The following is a 23,349-nucleotide window of genomic DNA, read 5'->3' as shown; positions in this document are numbered from 1 at the left end:
CATTTTCATTACATTTATTTATAAGGCACTAAACTGCCGACATTTGACAAAATTCATATAATTTTATATGTTTTTGATGACCTATACATACTAACCTATACACTTGTACTTTTAATGGGCCGAGAATTAATTCAGGTTCTGGGCTTATGTATAACCTTTTCCGTAGGATGGAAACGTGAAAAGTTAAAATTTTATTTTTAATAATAGTTCATTTTTCATATCTTCGCCTAAGGAAAAGAGTTACATGATCGCTATCTTGATGACGAAATTTTTTTACAAAGTATTCTTTGTTTAGTATATGTACAAATGAAACGTAATATAGAATACATATATTAAATATAAAGATCTTTAAGATTCTTCGAAATTATACACTTATTCTATTTGACGTTGTAAATCGATATGTGTTACGGAGTTTATCGTGTTCTTTATTAATATCGATTTTTCCTTTCATCAGCTTTTGTTTTTCAACATTTCAATGGAATGCATGAATATATAAAAGTATATTACGGCGATCATGCATATTTAATATTGAATGATTTACACGATCATGGATTTTTCCTCTTCTTGAAGTCGCTCGATATCAGACTTATTCATGAAGTAATATGAAGGTTGTCGGGATTTCTGAAAGCCAAGAAAATTAGCTCTCTGCTTTGTTACTAATTATAGAAATGCATATATATGTGACTTACCAGATCTTTGACGATACGTTTTGCACCTGCCTTGATCAATATGTTACTCAAGACCTCCACGGACGTCACACCCATTGCATAATGAAGAGCTGTTCTCTCCAACTAGAACAAGAAGGATTAATATTTTTTATATTTTATAGCAGTTTTTCTTATTTTTTTTTTAGAATGTTTTTTTTGATCATATAATTGTCATCAGTCAATCATCTTAATTAATGATAACGATTTGTAATCACGTCAACATTAGAGATTTATATTATTCGGTTATTCTTAGCAATTTTTTTATGAGATTAAGTTGATTTAATTTTTTTTTGTTATTTATCAAGAGATACGGCAATATCTCGGTGTTATATGTTTTTTCAGTGATTCATACATTATCACCGATGCGTAATGTTTCTGGATACGTTTTTGCGATAAATTTGACAAGTTCTTCATTTTCTTGAAGTACAGCGATATGCAGAGCGCATCGGCTCATCGAGTTCTTTCCAACTGCCAGTAATTTTCCACCCCCGTTATTTTTACTCAAAAGTTCCTTTACACGTTTCTCGTCGTTCGCTCGAATAGCAGCATGTACTTCTTCGCGTTGATTCTAAAATATATATTAGTAAAACGACGTTAAATCATAATTCATAAAATGATATTTTTTATTATTTATTGAACGCCAACTTACCATGTAATTAGGAATTGATTGTAAAAATTGTACAGTAGCTTCGTGTTTTCTTTGCGCGGTTACCTCGATGATGCTTACTCCATCGTCTTCGGTGTCTAGAATATGATCGTAGCCCTCAAGTAGAAGCTCGACCAACTTTTCAGTCTCTCCTGCGTATTAGATTGAGATCGGATTGAAATAAATTCTTCTAAATTTTACAGCTGCATTTTTCTCTTTTTACCTCTTGCCGCAAGATAAATAACAAAACGGTCGATCTCTTCGATGTTCTCTCGGATATTCGCCTGTTCGGCAACGTCTCTGGCTGTCCGATACAATTCGTCTCTGAAACCGACATTGACTTGCGTCTCCAGCAGCAGATGATACAAGCCATCTTTTGAATAGGAACGAACCGCAGCGAAGTGGATCATACTTTGCCCATGTTCGTCCTAAAAAACGTTTTCATTCTTATTTGTTGCCATTTTGCAAAATCACTTTTATTTTTATACAGAAGAATATCATTCTATTGCTAAGAAAAGTGATTACACACTTTGTAATTATTCACTTTCTTTCTTTTAAATAACGCTTATCTTCAACAAGGAATATTTTCTTAAAATAATCTTAAAATATGCTCATTAGAAATTAAAAAAAAATTCATTAATTATATATTCAAAATAAGAATTTATTTTCTTTTGAAGAACAATATAAAATTTTGTCGAAAAAGTGACTTTATACAACAAGCGAATCGAATTTGTTTTAATTTAATGATCTTGATCGAAATATTAATAAGTACACAATTCAACGATGTTTGGTTCAGCAAATTTTGTATTGGAGAAGGTACATGGAACTTGAGTTAATTTCAAAAGATATCGTTTATAGATTTTAGAAATCATGAAACTGACGCTTTTAAAAAAAAAGGAATTTATAATTTAAAATTGCGCTAGAAAAAATATATTAATTCAAGAAAATTTGCATATATCTTTATCTAAAAAGGATATATAGAATAGTCATACTAACCTTTATTTAAATGATTATATAAATGATTAAAAAGAATAATGAGATGAGACATAAAGTTGGAATATCAAAAATATCTCACATATAATTACTAATAATCACAATAATACTAATTACTAATTAGGTTTAAAGGAATTGCGCAAGTAATATAGGAACAAGTCAGCACAAAACAAAACGCGAAACGATATTCGTTTATCAAAATCATATAAAATCAGAAATAATTGAATAAACTGAATATTTTTCATACGCGACAGTTGGGTATTGGAACGGCGCGGCGCAATAGGAGAGGGGGAGCGCGGTTGACTACGTCATCATTTTGGCATTCGTTCGGCGAATCTTCGAAGGGGACGGCAGTGATATGAATCGCTCCGAATGGCGCATTAATTCGTAAAAAATTTGATATTTATAAACGCGAATTATATAAAGGTAAGATTGCTCAAAACTTTAAGTGTGTAAATATAATAAGGGTTAAAAAACAGGTCAGAAATTATTTAAAATAATAAATTCTAAATAATTCTTTTATCTTTTTATTAAAAATATATATTTTAATAGTGCACATATAATTTATTTGATATATTGCTTATTTAAATATTTGAAATTATAAAATAACACGTGCCGTTAACGAAACTGATTTCTGAAAAAATCGATGCAATAAATTATTTTATGAAATTTCCGCGACGAAATATTAATTGGATTTTAATTTATTTTACATAATATAAAAAATAGAGAACAAAATTTGTTCTCTAGATGCCAAACTTTTTTTAGAAATAGAAAAGAGACTGATATTTGATCAGCTCTTAGTATTAAAAAAAAAAAAGAAATGCGCAGGACACGAATGAGATGTGCATTAAGAGTTAAAAATAATGAATTCTTAACTTTTTAAATCATTTTTGCGTCAACAATTACGTCAACGTGATAAATTTAATAAATCTTTCTATATACGAAAACGTTAAATTAAAAGATTCTTTTTGTGTAGAATGGATAATGGATTATTTAATTTTTAAAAGAAAGAATTCGATATTTTGCTCATAAAAGTGAAATTTTAATTGACTCGTTCAACACTTCGTGTTATCCTTGATGTTATCTAATCTCTATATAATGTAATAATATTTATATATAAAAATTGAAAGACTAAAATAATTGAATAAAAATATCAATCTAATTTAAACTTATTAATAGGATTTAAAATATATTTTAAATAAGTTTGATACTTGTAATCAATTTATGATAGATTTGTAAATATATGAACTTTTGAAAAATTTGAAGCAAGTAATTATTATTTGCGTATAGTATGTGTCTTTCCATGTGTGTTGCAAAGAATCTTGCAAATAAATTTTAGCGTAAATTCTAAAAAATTTTATCCTAAGAAAGTTGGAATACATTTTTATTCACATACCCTGTTAGGATTGCTAAATGTGGATTCAGGTATGTCAGAATCTGGGCTTTGAGGATAGCCAGCGTCATCGTCGAAAGTGTCATTCTCGATATTATTATCCAAATTTTCTTCTTCGTGATCGGATATTAAGAGGACATCAGATTCCTGAAAGTAGAGTAAAAAAAAGTCAGCGCGAAATAATTCAATATTAATATGATAATAATATTCTGTGACATTCAATTCTTCAATCAATCGAATCGAACATATACCTGTTCATTGGCTTTATTTTGGCTCGCAAAGTTGTATAAATATGTCGCAAGATATGTGATCGGATCCTTTGGACGTGCATTAGCTACTTCTGTTAATCCTTTAATTAAGGGATCACCCAGCGCTGAAGAACAAATGATTTTTTTACATAGATTTTTATAAAAGTATGTATGCTATGACTATGTGTATGCTATACTTACATGATGCTAAATAATGTCCTTCCTCCGTACGAAATATTGGAATGTCAACTCCGCTATCATCTGTAAAATAAATCCATTAGATTATCAAATAATTTAAAAATTATTGTGCGCATTATTTTAATTTAAAAAATATGGAAAGAACGTGATTTTGATGAAGTATCTATTTTTAGCTAGATATAGATCTGAAAATTATTTTGTTGTATCATCAAAATAATTATGTAGGCAAAATTAGAAAAATCAAGCAAGAAGCTCAAGCAAGAAGAGCGAATTTGCTTTAAACAAATTTGATATTCTAGCAATCAGCATCTTATATAATTTTAATGATACAAACAACATTATTTTTAGTTCTACATCTCGCTTAATTTTTAGACACTTCAACAAAAGTTCTTTTCCTGTTTTAATAAGTCATAAATTAAAATTTTATAAAACTTTTGTTATTATTAAAATTTTATTATAAAAATTAGCATGCACGTTCTTAGCTTTAATTTGTTTTTGCAATGTATTTTTTACTGAAAATTATTATTATATTCCTATATAACATGTGCAAATTTTAATGAAGTTTCAGTGAAATCCCAAGCAAAAAATAATTCTTTTTTTTATTTTAATTATCTCCAATGATTTAGGAAAATTTTTTATTCATGCAATAATTGTTTTCAGCTCTATTAAAGATATATTATGAAACTCTGTGCAATATAGCAACTCGGCAAACGTGATCAGAATTAATATTATTACGATATTATACACACACACACACACACACACACACACGCACGCACGCACGCACGCACGCACGCACACGCACACACACACACACGCACGCACACACATACGCACACGCACACACACACACGCACAAGCTCAAATTTAATGTACAAAAGCATAAACAAACACAATTGCATAACACAAACACGATTAATTTATCTAAAAAAGTGAATTATGTATAATACAATGAACAATTATAATCGCGCGCAATTTTTAATCAATAGACGTATAAATGTCAATTTGTTATCGTCTTATCGATAATAAAATAATTTTTTACTATTGAATAGAATATCAATTTTTATCTCTTTTTTATCTCTTCCATTATAATAAATATTTTATTGCTTAATAAAATATAGTTATTGCATAATATATTACACAAAACAGGATAATAATAATAAAAATGTATGAAGTATATATGTATACCCGTACATATTTATAAAAATTAATTACAATTTGACACTTAGACGCCTATTGACTCATTTTTTAATTAACAAATTTACATCGTGATACTTAGAATAAGAATAAAAGAGAAGGATACATAAGTCTATTTTAATACGAATAATAACACTGAGTTGGAAAGACGTGTGCTTCGCCATTTTTATTTTATGTGAACATCGACTCGTGCATTACATATAAAGAAAGCTATTGAAAAAACTAGTAACATATTTCAAGCTTATTGGGTGCCACCAATATCGCCTCAAAAATTTTTATATATTCGACTTTACATGAAAATAGTGTTATGTTTACCAAGAATTTATATAAACACGACGATCTATCGATAAACATTATTAAATATTTCCTATAATTCTCACAGTTGTAATTACGAATCTTTCCAGTAAATGTTAACTAACATCATATCAATGTTATAATTTTTATTGTTATTAAGTGGGAAATTATAACATTGATGTAATGTTACTGCTAGGTTTGCTAGATTTGATTTGAATAAACATTTATTTTGTTATATTTTACATCGAGGAGAATTCATGTAAAATCGTTGCTCTTATGAGTAATGTTAAGATATACAAAATTTTTACAATTTGCCGAATTACTCCAAGAGAACAAATATTTACAAGATATAATTGTGAGATATTGTGCAACAATATATCGTGTATAATATATATCAATAATGCTGATTATTTACTAACCTAATCAGCAATCCTGCGATCTCGTCGCCAGTTAATCCGATTAATAGAGCGACTACGAGTGTAATTTAGTTAATTTCATAAGAGAGACGCTGGTGCACGAGAGGAAATAAAATAACGTTCACACATCTTTCCAACGCATTTCTCTCTCCTTCTTTCTCTATATCTCTCTCCCTCTCGCTCATTATAATCTAAATATTATTTAAAAAGTTCAGTCTGTCAAGAGTAATTGACGATTAAACATTGGCTGATAATTATCACAGAAGTTCACGAATAAGCGTGTTTTTTATAGAAAAACTTGAGAGAAATTTTAAAGAACTCTCAAAGAAAACAGATCATTAGTAATGTTAAATAATGAATAAAAGTGAAATCAGTCGTTTTGCTTATCTAAATATGTCTGACAGTGAATAAGAGTTTTTGTAAAACTCCTCAGACCATGTTAATAATTTTTTTGATAAATTATGTAATATGTATATATATATATATATATACATATACATTTAGAAATTATTTTTGATACGATAATTCTCGTTTGATTGCCTTATGTAGTTTGTTTTTAACAAACTGTTGCTTGCTAATTTTGTCTCTAAAGCGGGCAAAAGATGATTAAATAGATCATTTTTAATAACTTAAAATCTAATATTGTCTCTCGAAATTGTGATCATCAATTCTATGTCTTCGCGAGATTTCTCGCCGCGTTCGCTCGCTTGCGGAATATGCCGGTAATGAGATTGGCGATCTTCATTGAGTTGTTCAATGATAATTCCTTCTCCAACGTGATGATATTAAGCACCGCTCTAGAGAAGTCCTGGAGGGTCTGCAGTTCGGTAATGGCCAGTGATTGTTGATTACCGATCCTCACCATGTCGCTTTTCACTGTGTCACGCACGTTTAAGCCACGCACCACGCATAGGTGTCGCAAATTGTCAGGCGTTTTCGAAAGTTCAGAAAATCGTATGATTAGGCAGAATCTGATTGTGTTGCCGATGGTGTGCGGACGGGCGGACAGGAAACCTAGCTTCTGATCTCGTTTGAATTTTAGTCTTTGATCGAATATCATCATCAGCTTAGCTACCCTAACATAAGCGCGACCCAGTAAACCTGGCCGGTTCTCGTTGGTGCGACAGATGACCCTCAAGTGATCCTGAATGTTTACCCATGCGGCGAGATCGCCGGCGGTGGTAACGTACACACCACGTCCATAGGGCCAATGCTTGCCGTGAAGATGCCGTTCGTCGTTTGGCTCGAACTCCGTGATTGGTAACAATAGACCGGCTGCTGCTAATTGCGCCCGTATTTGGCTGGGTTGTTCGAGAATTTCATTAAGAGTGAAATACGTGCCGGCTTCGTCCTCGCTGCTTCCTTCCGCCATCAGGTCAGTTATCTCTGGACTCATTAATTGATTGGTGATTTCTCTTTCGACCTCCTCCAGCTGATTGACCGTCAAAGTCAATGGTAAGCTGTAATTAATTAGGTTCCGGGTACACTCTAAAATACCGGCTTGGATATATTTGGTGGTCGGATCTAGATCGTATTGTTCGAGTGCGGTGACGATCGTTTCATCCGGCGGACCCTCCTCGCCCTCTTCGCTTTCGCTGAAGAAACGTGGTAGCGAATGATCGGGTAGGTCGCCACTTGCGGTTACGCAGTGCAGCTCCCGAATGAAAGGATCGAAGAACTCCGTAAAGACGACATAACTTTCAAAATCAGGTGCGACCACGCCATAACCATGATCCTCGTCTGCGATGCTGTTGATGTTCGAGCGAGCACTGCTGGTCTTGCTGCCATTGCTTGTGATAGAACCGTACCTTTTCAGAGAAGGCCAGATCACGTCAAAAAGATTGTGATCCATGCGAGTCACACGGTGCTTGATCAAATCGAACACGGGCCGTTTTAGGCAACGAGCGACTAGTGTACCGGCGTTCGACGATGGGGTTTTTGGTAACGATGATCGCCGGTTGCCCGCCAGTAATCGGAAACATCGTTCCAGAGTTGCCAAGACCTCAGGCTCGCTCACGTCACGCCGAGCCGAGTAGATATCACCTCCGGGTACTGTAGATCTCGGTTGAGTCAGCAGCAGCGGCGTTGAGAGATGTAGGTTGATGAGGAAAAGTGAATAAGCAAATTTTGCGGTGACGTTAATTACAAAGTAATTACCAAAGAATAAATATTAAGAAATTAAGCTTCAAGTAAAATACTTCACTTGAAGTACATGAGAAAATGAAATTGGTTGTTTTTACAATTTATGACGATGATCTTTTGTATATTTGAGATGTTGTATAATTTTGTAAAAAATAATTATTGCAAGATCAAGAATTTCATACAATGTGATGACTAAATCATTTATGATCAAAATTTTCTTTTTCTTAATTTTACAATAATTATAATGGTCTATTAATTATTCTAATGTAAATTATTAAATTGGAATAAAAGTATATAAGTAGCGAATTTATATTTCACACTTTAGCTCGATCAACGCGCTGAAGTGTTAAGTGTTGACTTGGCAATACATGCTATTGTAAAAATAATTGAGCAAAGCACTAATCAATCTACAAAATTAGAAAATTAGAATGGGAAAACATTTCAACAAATATTTCGACTAGGATTCTTACGCGGTATTTGAGAGATGACCTGATTGCGCTTGTCTAAAAAATATAATAAATCGATCGTACGAAATGAGATATCTAAAATAATTAAATTAACAATATAGTATTTTTTATGTGCGAACGGGAAACAGTTAATAGATACTTAACGAAATCGCGACACATAGAATATTTGTATGTGCCAAGTGCGACATTGTCGAGGATTTTTACGAGATTTCAATTTGGATTAGAAACATCTTTTTGAACACAAAACACGAAGGGTGACGTCGCGGGACGTGGAGTGCCCGGACGATTTATGTCGCGATTTTTTTTCTAAATATTTATATTGCTAATGATGCTTTAAAATGCTGCAAATCAAGAAATACCTTTATCCGTCAACATTTCATCGGCGAGTGTCTCGCTAGCCCCGAAGCTGCGAAGAAGTTTTTTGTGCGATAAGTCGCTTTGACTTCGCTTGTAATAATCTGCCTTTTGTCCGAACTGCGTGAAAAAAAAGATATTTTATCAACGCCTTGCTTATAGCAGAATGGTTAATTTGTGAGAATTATGCGAGAATTTCTTAGCATAAATTAATTCTTTATTTCTACTAGAATTCAAAAATTTTTTTTAAACTTATTATTTAGTTCGAGGGTAAAATTGCACTATTCGTGATCGTCGAATTATGATAATAATAAAGAATACAATAAGATATCATAATAGTAGGTTAACTCACATTATCCTCTATTAAAGGATTGGCACCCAAATGTAGCAAAAGATTATAGTAATGACCGTTGTCTGCAAGCGTCGCAGCATAATGTAACGGAGTTCGTCCGTCGAGATCGATCGCGTTAGTAGTTTCTGGAAACCTTCCTGCCAAATACCTAAATCAAGTATTAAATATTCAACTGAATGGATTTGATAGCATCAGTTTATAACCTATCATTCGAACAAAAATCTATCGATATGGCAGAGATAAATCATGAGCTATCGACAGTTTATCTAACAGTTACATAGACGAGTTACTTATCAAGTAATACCTTTGCATTATATCCTTTTTATTAATAACGAGATTTTTAACCTTTACAAGACGGAAAAAGCCACTATGGGCACTGGAACATTGTCATATTTTGAAGCAAGAAATACAATAAAATAATGAATTGTAACAAATCTTATTCAAGAAAAAGTTGTAAGATCTTAAATATAGATTCTTCATTTTTCTAAAGGATTTTCGTTGTTGATTAGAAGGAAGAAATTATAAAATTTTGCTCAAAACGCAGAGCAAACATAAAATGTATGTTGAATATAAAATTAAATGTGTGTGTGCGTGCGCGCGCGCGCGCGTGTGTGTGTGTGTGTGTGTGTTAGGTGTGGGAAAAAGTTCGTGGCGTTTTTTTAATGTCATCTAACGGGAAATATATATATATATATATATATATATATGTATATGTTAATAATACCTAATGATAATGGTATTTCCAAAGATAACAGCCACGTGCAATGGCGTTGCGCCATGGGGTGACGATTCGTCTCGCGCCACTGCGAATTTACGGCGATCCAGTGCGCTTTGCAAGTCTCGAAGATTTCCTTCTCGCGCTGCCATGTGCACAGTATGAATTTTTCCCTAATATTATTTAATATATATTTTATAAATAAATATATATATAAACTCTTTTGCTTTCTGCAACTCTTTTGCTTATTGCAAAATAATAACGTACCATATAAGTCGGAATGTTGTCGATAAAAGCTTGAAGTTCGGGATTTCCGCACTGTCGTCCGACCAATCGTCGACCTTCACCATTGAGAACGAGAACCGCTAATTGTTCCATATTGTCATTCTCTAGTAAACTATCTACTTCTAGATCTTGGCCCATACTACCCTCAGTTAATTCTACTTCCGCGGGCTCCTGATGTTCGCCGACGATGACCTGCTGTCATATTTAAGTACAAAATCATGCGCGCGTGTAAGAGACACACGATCGATAGGAGATATTAATCACATATGGGAATTCTACATGCGAATCGATCGTGTGTCTCGCCGCGCCTACGCATATTCTACTATGTATGTATGTATTCTATGTATGTATAGCACACAGGGTGTCCGTAAAAAAAAAAATCTGTTGGTAACTCTTGTTATGGGTAACTCGAATCATATAAATAGACTTTTGTCTAAGGAATCGTACTTTCTAAATTCTTTGGAGTGATTCTCACTCTAAAGAATGAAAATGGAGCCAATTTTGAAACAGAGTGGCTCAATTTTTAATCTTTAAGAATGATATTTTACTCTTCAGAGTGACAATTCACTCTAAAAGTTTTAGAGAGTAAGAGAATTTCTTTTCTTCATTTTATTGGAGGAAGTGAATTGCAAATTTTTTCTCAATTTAAAAAATGTTATTATTGAACGTAATTACTATTACATATTATACATAGATATTATATAACATCGTAATTCCAGGGACGGACATAGATTGAGATATCCCGGCTTCTTCTTTGTATTATACAAGGCGCAGTGCAGTGATCGTGACAATTTGATTAAGACAATACCTGCTCTTCATCTTGTGCAGGATCATCAACACCAGAATCGCCAGTACTAGGCTCGTTTCTTTCTTCGTGTTTGATGGTTTCATCATTAGCGATTTCCTCGATTTTCGGGGATTCCTCGTAGATACCATCTTCATTATCGGCGGCCTCAGGCCCATCCTCCTCGTCTTTCGACGGTTCCGCGACAGATCCAGTTACCACGTCATCGTCAGATGATGCTTTTTCCTCTTGCTCTTCTTCGTTTTCATTGGTGGCATCTTCTTCGTTATTTTCTACTTCGGCTTCGTTTTCGTCTCCTCCATTATTCGCTTCATCTTCATTTTGTGCTTCCTCTTCTCCGTTTTGTACTTCTTGTTCTTCATTTTGTGTTTCTTCTTCCCCATTTGGATTCTCAGTCTCCTCGTCTCCATTCGGAGTTTCAGCCTCCTCGTCTCCATTCGGAGTTTCAGCCTCCTCGTTCTCTTGCTCATCATCGCCTTTCTGTTTTACCAAATCTCGCATATATAATTTATCATATCATTGACCTGGAATTATGAACTGGAAACCTCCCTCATATTGAAAAAGGAAAAAAAAAGAAAAAAAAATTTTTGTTTATATAACTACTCATTCCAACTACGACACTACATTTTGACCGGGATGCCATTCTATGTCCGGCTATAAGTGATTTGATGGTGCATTAAATAATTATTAATTAATACAGATGTGTATTATACAATAAATATATCTAATCCAAACTTAGGCAGGCAGAATATCGTGCATATAACTTAGATGACAATGTACCTTCTCATCCGAATCCTTCATTGTGGATTCGGCACTACCGAAAGCGCTATCATCACTGTTAACCTTCTTCATGCCTCGCATAATGGCTCCCTCCAAGATCCTCCAATCCCAATTTTTTGGATAAGTATCGGAAACTCGGGGCGCTTCCGGTATCATTGACAAATTCGATAGGTCTACGTCCGATGGGCGGTTCTTGTAAAATGCAGGCGCTTTTTGTCTCTGATTAACAGCAAGATTTATAGAGTTAGAGGTAGAAGTAATCTTATCGATTAATTATTTCTTTCCTTTTAATTATAAATAATCGACTGATGCTTACGTTATCCAATTTACTTTCATCGGCTCCATGTTCTGTTAAAAGATCATACATGACGCCGTCGTCCTTAAGTGCAGCTGCATAATGCAGTGGAGTCTTTCCTTCGTTGTCTTGAGCCGTTACCGTTGCATGGCATCTTTCAAGGATTTCACGTGCGATGTCCGTGTATCCCAAACCAGCAGCCTTACGATAAAAAAGATAGGATAGATTTTTCTTGCTTCGAATTTTAGTAGTTGAAAAAAATTATTGGACTTTCATCATAAAAGCTTACTTTGTGAAGAGCGTTTAAGCCATTTGCGTCCTTGCCGCATAAAATAATGGGCAAAATAGGTTCTTCCAATTTTGTCTTGAGACCCTCCAAATCGTTATTAATGACTGTTGCGTGGATATCCTTTATTGTGCCCTGCCAAAACCATAATAATTTTATTTAATAATTTTTTAGCAATATTAAGATTTTTATTTTTTTATAATTAATTGAACAATTGAAAAATATGTGTAATTACTAATTCATCTACGTACCATAATAAAGGGCACGGCTTCTAAGAATCTTCTTATCCGCGGATTATTGCTCGTTTCGCATCGAAGTTTAAATCCTTGTCCTTCCCACAACACATGCTGTAATTTTCCGATGTCTTTGTTGTGTATCCATATCCTGATATTGGAGGGCTTGAAATCCATATCTGAGTATAAAGTGAATAAATATGATTTAGACAATATCCCAGGAATCTCATGACTATATTAAAGAAATTAGAATAGCGGCACTTTTTATTGTAATAATAAAATCGATAAAAACATAAAAGCTTCCAATAATGGCAATCTAATAGAATTAGATCAACTATAAAATATAAATTTAAATAGTTACAATTACAATAGTTACTCTGTACTACTCTTTCGATAAATTTTGAAAATTATTTAGATGTAGCTATATCAAGTCAATTTATATTTGGCTAAATAATGAACACAGAATATGAAATAAAAATAAGCAATCACATGATCATCGCGGAACCATTATAATATAAGATGGATTCGATTAGCTTTTACAATTATGGCATTTAAATAGCGAATTTTTTTATGAAATATTCATGAACGGTATGACTCCTTGAGCTACGTAACACTAAGATATTAAATTTATAATTCATAAGAAGTTTATGACTCAATAAATATTAAATGTCAGAACAATGTCCGTGTTTAGAGTCTCACATGTTCTTTATGACAGGAAAATTCCGTTAGAACATCTTTATCACGGTAAAAATGTTGATGATTATTATTCTCAACAGATTTGTTTTCTTTGAATGTAATTTTATTGTGGTATTTACAATTTCAAAAGTTACGTTATATTTCAAAGATTGTTTTTTATCAAAGATTGTTTGCATAATTTAAGTTGCGAAAGTCGGTCTTTGTAATTACATAATTCTGCTATATTCAGAAATATCTTTTGTTAAAAATGAATTGTGGCTCAGTTAGATCTATTGATGCGCGCCTTTTATATAATAGTTGCATGCACGCTACATTTAATATTTTACATCGTCTTGAATGGCGGATGGCAAGTACAGTTGCTAGTTAATAAATTTTCTAAAGGGTTGAGCAGTACGAAGTTTGTCATATTACTGACACGTTTCCAGTTGCGCATACAGTGCACGTAGACATTTTGTTACACGATAAAGAGAACTTGTTTTTATGCTATCTATCTATTTACAACTCTTTACCTGTCGTGCTTCAGTATTTCTAATAAATTATTATTGCCGCAATGGTTCGTGAAATTCTACGATCACGCGAAATTTCTCAAGGATTGAACGTGTAAATATGAAAAGTCTATATTGTGTGAAAATATAATGATTTAATGGATAGTTCTAATTATGCAAGACCAATCTTTGAATTTATAGCGAAAAGAAGAATTATATCTATTAAATTATTTTTGTACTTGAGAGAATATTAGCAGCGTTTTAACGAAAGATATTATTTTTAATTTATTTTTTAAGTAATAGAAGTATATTAGTTTGTATCGTGCACAAGAATTTAATTTTACAAGAATTGCTCATATACAATCGCATAAGAAGAAAAGTCGATTGTTGGAATATATATTTTTACAGGAAATTGCTTGACTTCGATCCTCGAGCGTAATTGCTAGCATGGCAGTACGATCGAAGAATGGAAGATGAGTTCTTATCATTGGTGAAATTAGAACTCAGCCGTTGTTAGATGATAGATTGATTCACGATATTTGTTTGCGAAGTCATTTAACGAAAAAATAATGATAGTCGTAGTTCCATGTAATTATATTACATTGCAATTTTTTTATAATTAGTCTTATTTGTGTCAGTGAGATGAATATTTAAGATAACAGATGCTAAGACTAAGAATGAAATACTTTTTGTACAGCATAAAGTTGTGTAATTGCCACTAAAAAGGTTTTAAAGTTTTGGTCTTTCATTTAGATTTTGTAATTCGCACGAGGTGATTCTTCGACTGTGTCTCTGTATCGAACGTCGCAGTTAGCCTTGTCTTACAAATTTATGTGCTATCGATTCTTCACGGTCATTAGAAACGGATATGTGGGGCATAAGGCGAAGAGTCTATATCCGCGAAAGTAGGAAACAGGCGAAAAAGGCTATAGCATTCTATCGGTCACAAGGTTGCCCATCGAATCGTTCACGATATTTCTTCGAAATTGTCTTAACAACTTGCTGACGAACCAACGAAATTAATGTAATATTTAAGTACGCTTACTCTCCACTGGTATTGATTGTAAAAAGTCAGGATATGCTTTGTATGTGCATATTATATATATTTTAATATAACAATATAACAATATAAAACACTTTATAAGTACTTAGCTTATCTACTTCATTTTTACAAAAAAGAGATATTATGTATGCTCTCTAAATTTTTTGGAATGGAATCTCACTTAAAAGAGTGAAATTGAGCTACTCTTTTTCAAGATTGGCTCAATTTTTAAAGAGAGATTCCACTCTAAAAATTTTAGAGAGTATTTAAAAGTTTTAAAGAATATCTTACGTGATAGAGCAATATAAAGAAAAATATAATTTTCTTTATATTATCATAAAATTAAGAATATGCTTAACTTTTATCTTTTAAAATGAAGTAACAATACTCACTATCCTTTGCGGTACTTTTTCTTCGTCGAGTTGTCATCTCTACTTCCGGTAATTCAATTTCTGAAGAATGTTCCAAGTAATAAGAAGCCGGATTTCCTTTCTTGTCACAAATACTAGCGTCACATCCGCCTTCTATGAGAATATCCCAGATTGGATCAGGATCTTTACACACACAACAATAGTGCAAGGCTATTCGTCCTTCCTAAATCGTAAAGAACATATGAAGTATAATCGTCTAATCATAAATGGATTTAGAGTTTTCGAGAGTTAAGTCTTCGATGAGAGGGTGTCAAAATGTATGGTCGATATGCATTAGATCAAAATTGTTTCATTCGTTTTTGTGTATTTGTATATATCTGTTAGTGCAAGCTCATGACTGGCAAGGAAAGAACAGGTGGTTTACACTTCGTTATTATCAGCATCACGCGATGCGGAGTCGTGACGTTGCTAGGAAGAAGTATTATTCGATTATTCTTCTCGAATAAGTTAACAAGCGTTTGCGACATGATTCCATCGTAAAAATAGGCGAACTTTGTGAATAATAGAAGATAACCGATCGAAGTTAATACTCGCGTTATGTTAAAGCTCGTGTAAATTAAGACCATTTAAGGTAAATATTGTTTTTTAAATAGATCAATTTAAAAAGAGAGAAATTCAGTGGATTAGTTTTACAAAAACTGCTATCATTAAACAAGCTCTCTTTATTATTATATTATATTATTATTATATTTAAGATACTTTGACTGAAATTGAGTATTCAGTAAAATTTTTTATGATGCATGTAATTCGTTTTTATGGCTTATGGATAGCAATGTTGGAGAAGATTTACCCTATCTTTCTGTTGTGGCGTAATAGGGTAATTTTCTACGAGCCAAGAAACTATCTCGGGTTGATCATAATAGACCGCTTTGTGTATTAAAGGTACTCCACATGAATCCTTCGCGATCGCCAGCTTTTTCTTCGATTCCTCAGAAATTATCTTCTGCGTTTCAGCTAACGAGCCGCGCGCAACAGCATCGTGCACTTGAGAAATCTTCGTCTAAAATATATCGAATTATTTATTTGATTTTTATCAATACTTTTTCTTCTAATAAAATTCTTTCAGCTTGAGAGTAATTTTTCAGATTGATAAAATTTAGTGGCTGTTTAAAATATATCTTGTCTAATTACTTACCAAATAGTTGGGGAGTCCCTTCAGGAAGACACGAGTTCTAAGATCTTGCGACTGTTCACCTAATAAACGCGTGCCCCGACCCTCTAATACAACATTTTCGAGTCTCTCAAGTTCGCCACGATTTAACCAATTTTTTACAGCTGAATGCATTTCAGCCCCTGCAACAGAATGACAATCCAAAAATTTATAAGATAAATAATATAAATATAAAATAATCATAACGCAGTTTATTTGCAAGAGTATCAACAATTTTTTATTTAAAGTGACACTCTATCCTATTTTATATATTTGTGTAATTGCATTTGTTATTGATTGAAATCCACATGAGAGCTTTTTAATGTATTTTATATTCTATAGAGGATTAGCAGACAGACATTTCGTCATTACCGGCTTCTCTTTGTTATTGATTCGCATGTTCCGCAGCATTCAAATATATTTTTGCTTGCATATTCATAGTGCTTTATGGATGATTGGTGGGTCAGGATGTAATAGCGATATTCATGACACGCGAAAAGTAATATCAGTCGAAAGCGCGCATAGAGATTCTCTAATACATAGTTAGAAAGCTTCAATATGTAGTTTTGTCGAGAGTTTGCGTTCCGACAGATTTTCTTCAATTACTGAAGCATAATCATGCTAACTATTCTCGCTATATTGGAAAAGATCGTATCATACTGCAATTACGTCGCGGGAATGATTTCATTATGCATTATCGCACTGGATCTTATCGATTACTTATTCATTATTGTAAACCTTGTCATTAATTCGGTACACGCATTTGGACTTTTCCTTTTGCGAAAAGCAATCGGTGAATTCCCTGTTTCCTTTTATTCAATATCAATGCGCAGATTACTTTAATAGAATATAAACATATCATTTAGATTCTATCATCGTGATTTATATGTTTTCTATTTGTGTTTTCCTATTTCGAAGCACATTTATTTATTAAGTATTCTTTAATTACATATATTTTCATTATTTTAAACATTAATAAATAATTTCTATTCTTTTTGGAAATTGCGATGTATCCTTAAATATGAATAAGATATGTAATTGTTTAGTATTCCATATAATTTCGTTTTGCATAATTGCGTATGATATATTATTTCAAATATTAATACGATTATAAAAATTAGATTAATAATGTTTTGGACTCGATAACCTGTATGTTTTAGAAAATATGGCTTGATTAGTACTCGTAAAAAAATGAATAAAGCTTTTCATGCATAAACTTCTAAAATGATTTCTGTATATCTTTGTAAAAAACATTTGTTAATATGTTGATCGAATTAATATAATGAACGAATTAACAAATCTAAACAAAGAGAGAAATTAAATTGTGCCTTTCAGATTTCAATCGCGAATGTTGCGAAAGCAATCGATATGATTTTGTAATCGTAGCAATTATTTTTTACACGAAGTCTAATATTACAAGGAAATAAAGGCATATTATGCGAACTCTCGCTAGTTAAAAATTAACATTTTTTTAATAGAAAATTGAAATGATAAGATAAAAATTCGACATATTAAATTATCGATGGTTAACATTAAAACTTGTGAATATTTCCACTAAGCATATCTAAAACAGATGTTTTTTTGTATTAACAAAAAAATATACGATTAAAGGATAAATCAAATCGATAGTGCTTTATTCGGCGGTGCTTTAAAGAAAAAGTGGTACCTGATTGGGTCTGATTTGCTTCATTTCTGTGTTGATAAAATGAACTGTGGGTCGGAAAATGTGCGTTGTATCGCGTTCTAAAAAGATATGACACACAGGCGTCGCGACGCTGCGACACGAGGAAGCGTCGCGCGTCGAATGAAGCTGACGCTCGGCGTCACGACGCCACCTGTATGAACCTGCGTTTTTCACAAGCGAAAAGTCTATGCTTGGGGAGTTTTTGGAATATCTGTAGCATAAATTCTTGATTGATGTTAATTCTTTATTTATTCGCATGAACTGGACGCAAAAGAGGACAATTCTCCTTCACGTCCAGTTCAGGCGAATAAATAAAGAATTAACATCAAGAATTCACATTAAATGCTTTAGCAGTCATTGATTTCTTCCGATGGAACTGTATTCTTTCATTTGGCAGACTAACATTACATTTGATCGTCTCGTAAAATGAAATAAGATGCGTAGTATATGTTTATTTTCTCCGCCTGCGTCAATAACCACGTGTCAAAGTAATGATAAATTATGTTATACTGATAGAAGCATCACCACCTACGAGAACTTGCTAAAAATATATCAAAAGTTTCCATTGCACTATATTTTTCTTAGTATCACCAGTATCTCTTTCTTCAACTAATAATTAAAAAAATAATCAAAGAAAGATAAAATAATTAATATCAAAATGGAATACATCACAAAAACGCGCTTTAATCAACCTCACTCTTTTCCCAGTGTAAGCTGCTAATCAAACAAAGTAATTTCATTGCACAAATGACACGCAATAACATTATTAAAATTGAGCGACAAGGCCAAAAAAATAAATATTCCCTGAGATGGGACTTTTCACGGAAGTACTCATTAATATATAATTATAGTTATAAATGAGACTAATTTCGTAATATTCAACTGTACAATTGTAATTACTATTGCAATGTCTAATATGATGAAATGATGCAAAAACGAATTCATCATAAAATGTGTGTTTTCTCTGATCAATGTTTGAAATGGAATTAACTTTAGTCAATATCTTCGTGAAAGAAAACTTTCAGGGATGACTTTTATCTTTCATTTATCGACACTATCACAGTAACCCTGATCGAGTGGTGGACTAGGGAAACGAACTCATATTTTATTGCGCTTTAATTCGATATGTCTATCTCTTTATTTATTTATACGTTTTATACGTGTGTTTTTTCACATATTTGTTCTTATATCACGGTGTTGCAATCGATGTTAGTGGGTACAGTGCAATGACACATCGATCATACTATGACTTATAGATACCTCCGTGTCGCGTGAACTCTTCAACAGATTTTGCTTTTGTTGAAACATACAATGCATTGTAATACAGATAATTTAAAAATTAAAAAATTTGTAATTTTAGAGGAAATTAGTAGTAATTTATATTTTAATTTAACAAGTTAGATTGAATTTATAGTAATTGAATGAAAAACAAAAATATATTATATAAAAGTGTAGGTATCGCTTATATATAAATCTATAGTCTAAAACTATAAATCTATAGTTTTAAAACTACGACAATCACCTTTTTGATCGTAACTCTACCAAGAAATAAGATAATTCGAAGCCGCCTTTACAATATCGTGAACGAATATATCGTCTTGCGTACTATTTAATGAGAAATCCCATTTTCAATTCTTATTGGTACGTTAATTATTAATAATACGCCACTATTATATCGAAAATGTCTTTCTGATTCATCGTATTACGTAAGGCACCTTTTATGTTGAAACGGAACAAAACACGTTCGAAAGGTATGAGCCACTTTGTAAGACTGACGATGTATCGTTTTCCACGTGTCCTATTCATCCAAGTTCTATATTATTTATGAGGGATATAGCTAGAAAGTATAGCTTTGGTGCCATAATGCCGCCATCGAAAGCGACAATCAACTACCTAATGATTAATTCTGAATAGTTAAATATTCATTGTTCCACATTCAGAAGAAAAAACTTGAACGCGTTAAGCGTGCGTAAATATTTTCATTAAATTCAACCCGGAAAAAAATTTTATATATGAACATATTTTATATTATATAATTATATATAATTATATATAAAATATGTCAATTTTATATATGTATAATTATATATGAAACTTTTTTTTCCGGGAAGAATAATCGTATATCACGGAACAAATATTTCAGTTCATTCATTTGGAATTAAAATGGAAAAACAGAATTTATTACTCTTTCGCGATAATTACGGACAATTATCTTTATTTAATGTAACATTTTTGAGTCTCGCTTAAGTATAACTCTCGATTCTTCGAACAGTATCACACGAGTCATAAAAAGCAATGTTAATAAATACTTTCTTGCAAATAACGTAATTTATGCGATTCCTATTTTCACAATTAATATAATAATATGTATGTAATTAATAATTTAATTAATTTTTCGTTTTCGTGCATCTTCCGTAATATGATAAAAAATTGAGTTCAAACTTCGAAACTATTTATCATTAATAAAAGAAACATTTCTCTTTTTATTAATCTCATAGCTCATTGACTCTAATCGTATCTTACAGACATCATAATAAGAGATTCAGTCCTTTTATCTGCTTTGAATTTATTTCGCAATGGTGGTGGATTTTGATATTCATATGATATATGTTTCATTTCTACAAGTTAATCGACAATTGTATAGTAACATAGAAAATAGTATATTACATTTTACATTTTTCAGGTGATATTTTCCCTCCCACGGGTACACCTTGACGTGGTGAGAGGGCTCAGTACCTGGAGGATATACACGAAAAGAATGATTTTTTCAAGTATCTAAAAATTTTCGAATCTATATCTAGAATGATATACCTAGAAAAATTTTTAAATACTTGAGTAAAATCATTCTCTTTATGTAAAAATCCAACGAAGGGGAAGCTAACGTACCCTCGTCGCCGATATAAATGAAAGTGAACGAACCGCAGCCGGTTCGTCGCGTCGCGCGTTTGCTTCGGGAGTGCCGTTCAAGTTATCGGACTAATGAACTTTTAACAAAACCCATTCGATGAAATTCTATTTCGGCGATGAAATCATATCTTCGATGCTTCGACAGGAAAGCGGAATTCTCTTTGGGACGTTGCTGAGGTGGTTACGGTCACTGCAACGTTCTCACGCTAAGTGCTCCGGGCACGAGGTGATGCCGGCCGCGTAATGTCACGCATTTCGTGATGCGTGTTCGCGCGGTTTAGCAACTACTGTTGCTGTCGGCTAATTGAGGACGCGCTCTGTCTACCGGCCAATAGTTTGGCCCTTAACGATAAGAAGCGATCGATTGACTCGGATTCTTTTCTGGGCCTGTATTCGATAACTCGAGTTATGCAGTCATCATGAGCACGATTGTATAACGAGTTATAGAATTCTGCCCTGATAAGTCGCTCAAAAAGGAGTTGTATAATTCTGGTCAAGCGCTTATTTCTCTGTCATTATCTATCAGCCTAAATCGCGTTTAATCTGACTTGGGCAGAACCTAGCTCTAGTAGTTTTTTTAAAAAACTAGCTTCGTGACGAGGAGTTGGATCCTCATTTCCTGAATTGTCTAGATTGTTAGACAATCGGCAATGGTACCAACTTTTCTCTTATTAGAGGCGCTTGTCACGTCTACCAGTCTCTTGGAATCGCTCGTGGTACAGCACCACTTGTGTCCCACTAGAACTAGCAGTTAGGACGTATGCCTGAGCCAATTTTAAACGTGATTTTGCATAAAACAGAGGTGACGGACTCGATATGATCGATTTCGTTTTCTTTCGTGTGGGGCTTAACTCTTGTTTGGCATTCATCGTGTTTCGCAAGTACTCGTCGACATGTGATGTTGATTCCATCGATCGAAATGAAATCCTATCATGAGTTTTGTAAACGTGGAGTGCCGCAGTGTCGCGCGAAAGACTTTTATAAATAATTAGTCCGCGTGCGATTATAGTATATTATTCGCGAGTGTTTTACGCGAGTGTCCTGTGCGAGAGGATCAACTTATTTCTGAGAGGAGGAGGAGGTCTGGGAAAGGCATCAAGCATCGGCGGAGCAATTTTGCGGTAAATATCATTTTTTGCTTATTTTTAGTGTAATAACAATATGTAATAGTAATGTGAAGACATTAAAAAAGGAATTAAAGAGATAATTTTTGCATTGTATGTTTTAGAAAAAACAAGTTTGGAAAAATGTTAAAAAAATTGCTCGTACACAATTATGCATAATTTTATATATAATTATACATAAGTAATTTTTATATTTCTTCGAACTTGATTTTTTCTAAAATAAATAGTATGAAAATTACTTTTTAAATTATTTTTAAAGTTTTTGTATTACTATTGTTATCTCTGTTACACTAAAAAATAATTTTACAAAAGAAAGAAGGATGTATGAACATTGTGTGGACATATTTCATATAAAATTATGTATGTTTATGAATATTTATACATACATATTTATATGTACATATTCATACATAAAAAATTTTTTATCAGAGCAGTTTGGGTTATTTCTAATTGTTTCTATATGTCGCCACTGCTTTTACTCAATATCTCGTTAATGAAACTTTTTTTCCCTGGAAGAACTTATGTAAAGCTATGAAATAAACATTTTTAATGATAATCTACTTTTAATTAAAAATATGTTTTTAAATGATCGATTCTGTTTAATCTGTTAAATATATTGAAATTTAGGATAGATATCATTATGTATTGAAGAAAAAAGTATTGCTGATTATTATAAATGACATAATTCCTTATAAAATGAACAGTTTATATAGATATGAAGATAGTGTATATATATATATATATATATATAAAGTGATACTCAATTGAAAAAGAAAGAAAATTCAAACATTACGTAATTAAAATACCGATATTTGTGGATTAATTCTAACATCATATATAACATATTGAATTTATTTAATTCATTTGACTAAAACAAAATTAGCTAAGTTAGAGATTCCATGTTTTATTAATTTTTTTGATTGAATTTCACTGATTTCAGTGGCATAATTGGGACCAATGTTATCCAGTGTGATTCAGATTTAGTGAGTGTTAATTTTAAATTTTAAGTATAAAATAAAGAATT

The 23,349-nt window shown here is 32.4% G+C and overlaps 1 protein-coding gene across 2 annotated transcripts; it reads right to left on the bottom strand.

Annotated features, from left to right (window-relative positions):
* Positions 1–176: 176 nt before the first annotated feature.
* LOC108685980 lies at positions 177–18,338 on the bottom strand. Of its 2 annotated transcripts, XM_018190998.1 has the most exons (22): positions 18,277–18,338; positions 16,596–16,753; positions 16,251–16,460; positions 15,422–15,623; positions 12,825–12,985; positions 12,577–12,708; positions 12,309–12,488; positions 11,993–12,211; positions 11,216–11,692; positions 10,390–10,599; positions 10,132–10,295; positions 9,408–9,555; positions 9,061–9,175; positions 6,813–8,144; positions 4,189–4,248; positions 3,991–4,112; positions 3,743–3,886; positions 1,577–1,781; positions 1,357–1,505; positions 1,060–1,275; positions 690–791; positions 177–621 (listed from the first exon to the last, which is right to left on the bottom strand). In XM_018190998.1, exons 2-22 carry the CDS (start codon positions 16,743–16,745, stop codon positions 538–540), a joined length of 4,782 nt encoding a protein of 1,593 aa, XP_018046487.1. In that variant the 5' UTR covers positions 16,746–16,753; positions 18,277–18,338; the 3' UTR covers positions 177–537. The 2 variants fall into 2 exon arrangements, with proteins under 2 accessions (XP_018046487.1, XP_018046486.1); XM_018190997.1 differs by lacking the exon at positions 6,813–8,144 and having other exon boundaries at positions 10,390–10,602.
* Positions 18,339–23,349: the final 5,011 nt, after the last annotated feature.

Source organism: Atta colombica, unplaced genomic scaffold (genome assembly GCF_001594045.1).
Source record: "Atta colombica isolate Treedump-2 unplaced genomic scaffold, Acol1.0 scaffold163, whole genome shotgun sequence".
Classification (NCBI taxonomy): Eukaryota; Metazoa; Arthropoda; class Insecta; order Hymenoptera; family Formicidae; genus Atta; species Atta colombica.
The sequence above is the reverse complement of the archived record's forward strand: the minus strand, read 5'-3'. Positions and strand labels throughout refer to the sequence as shown.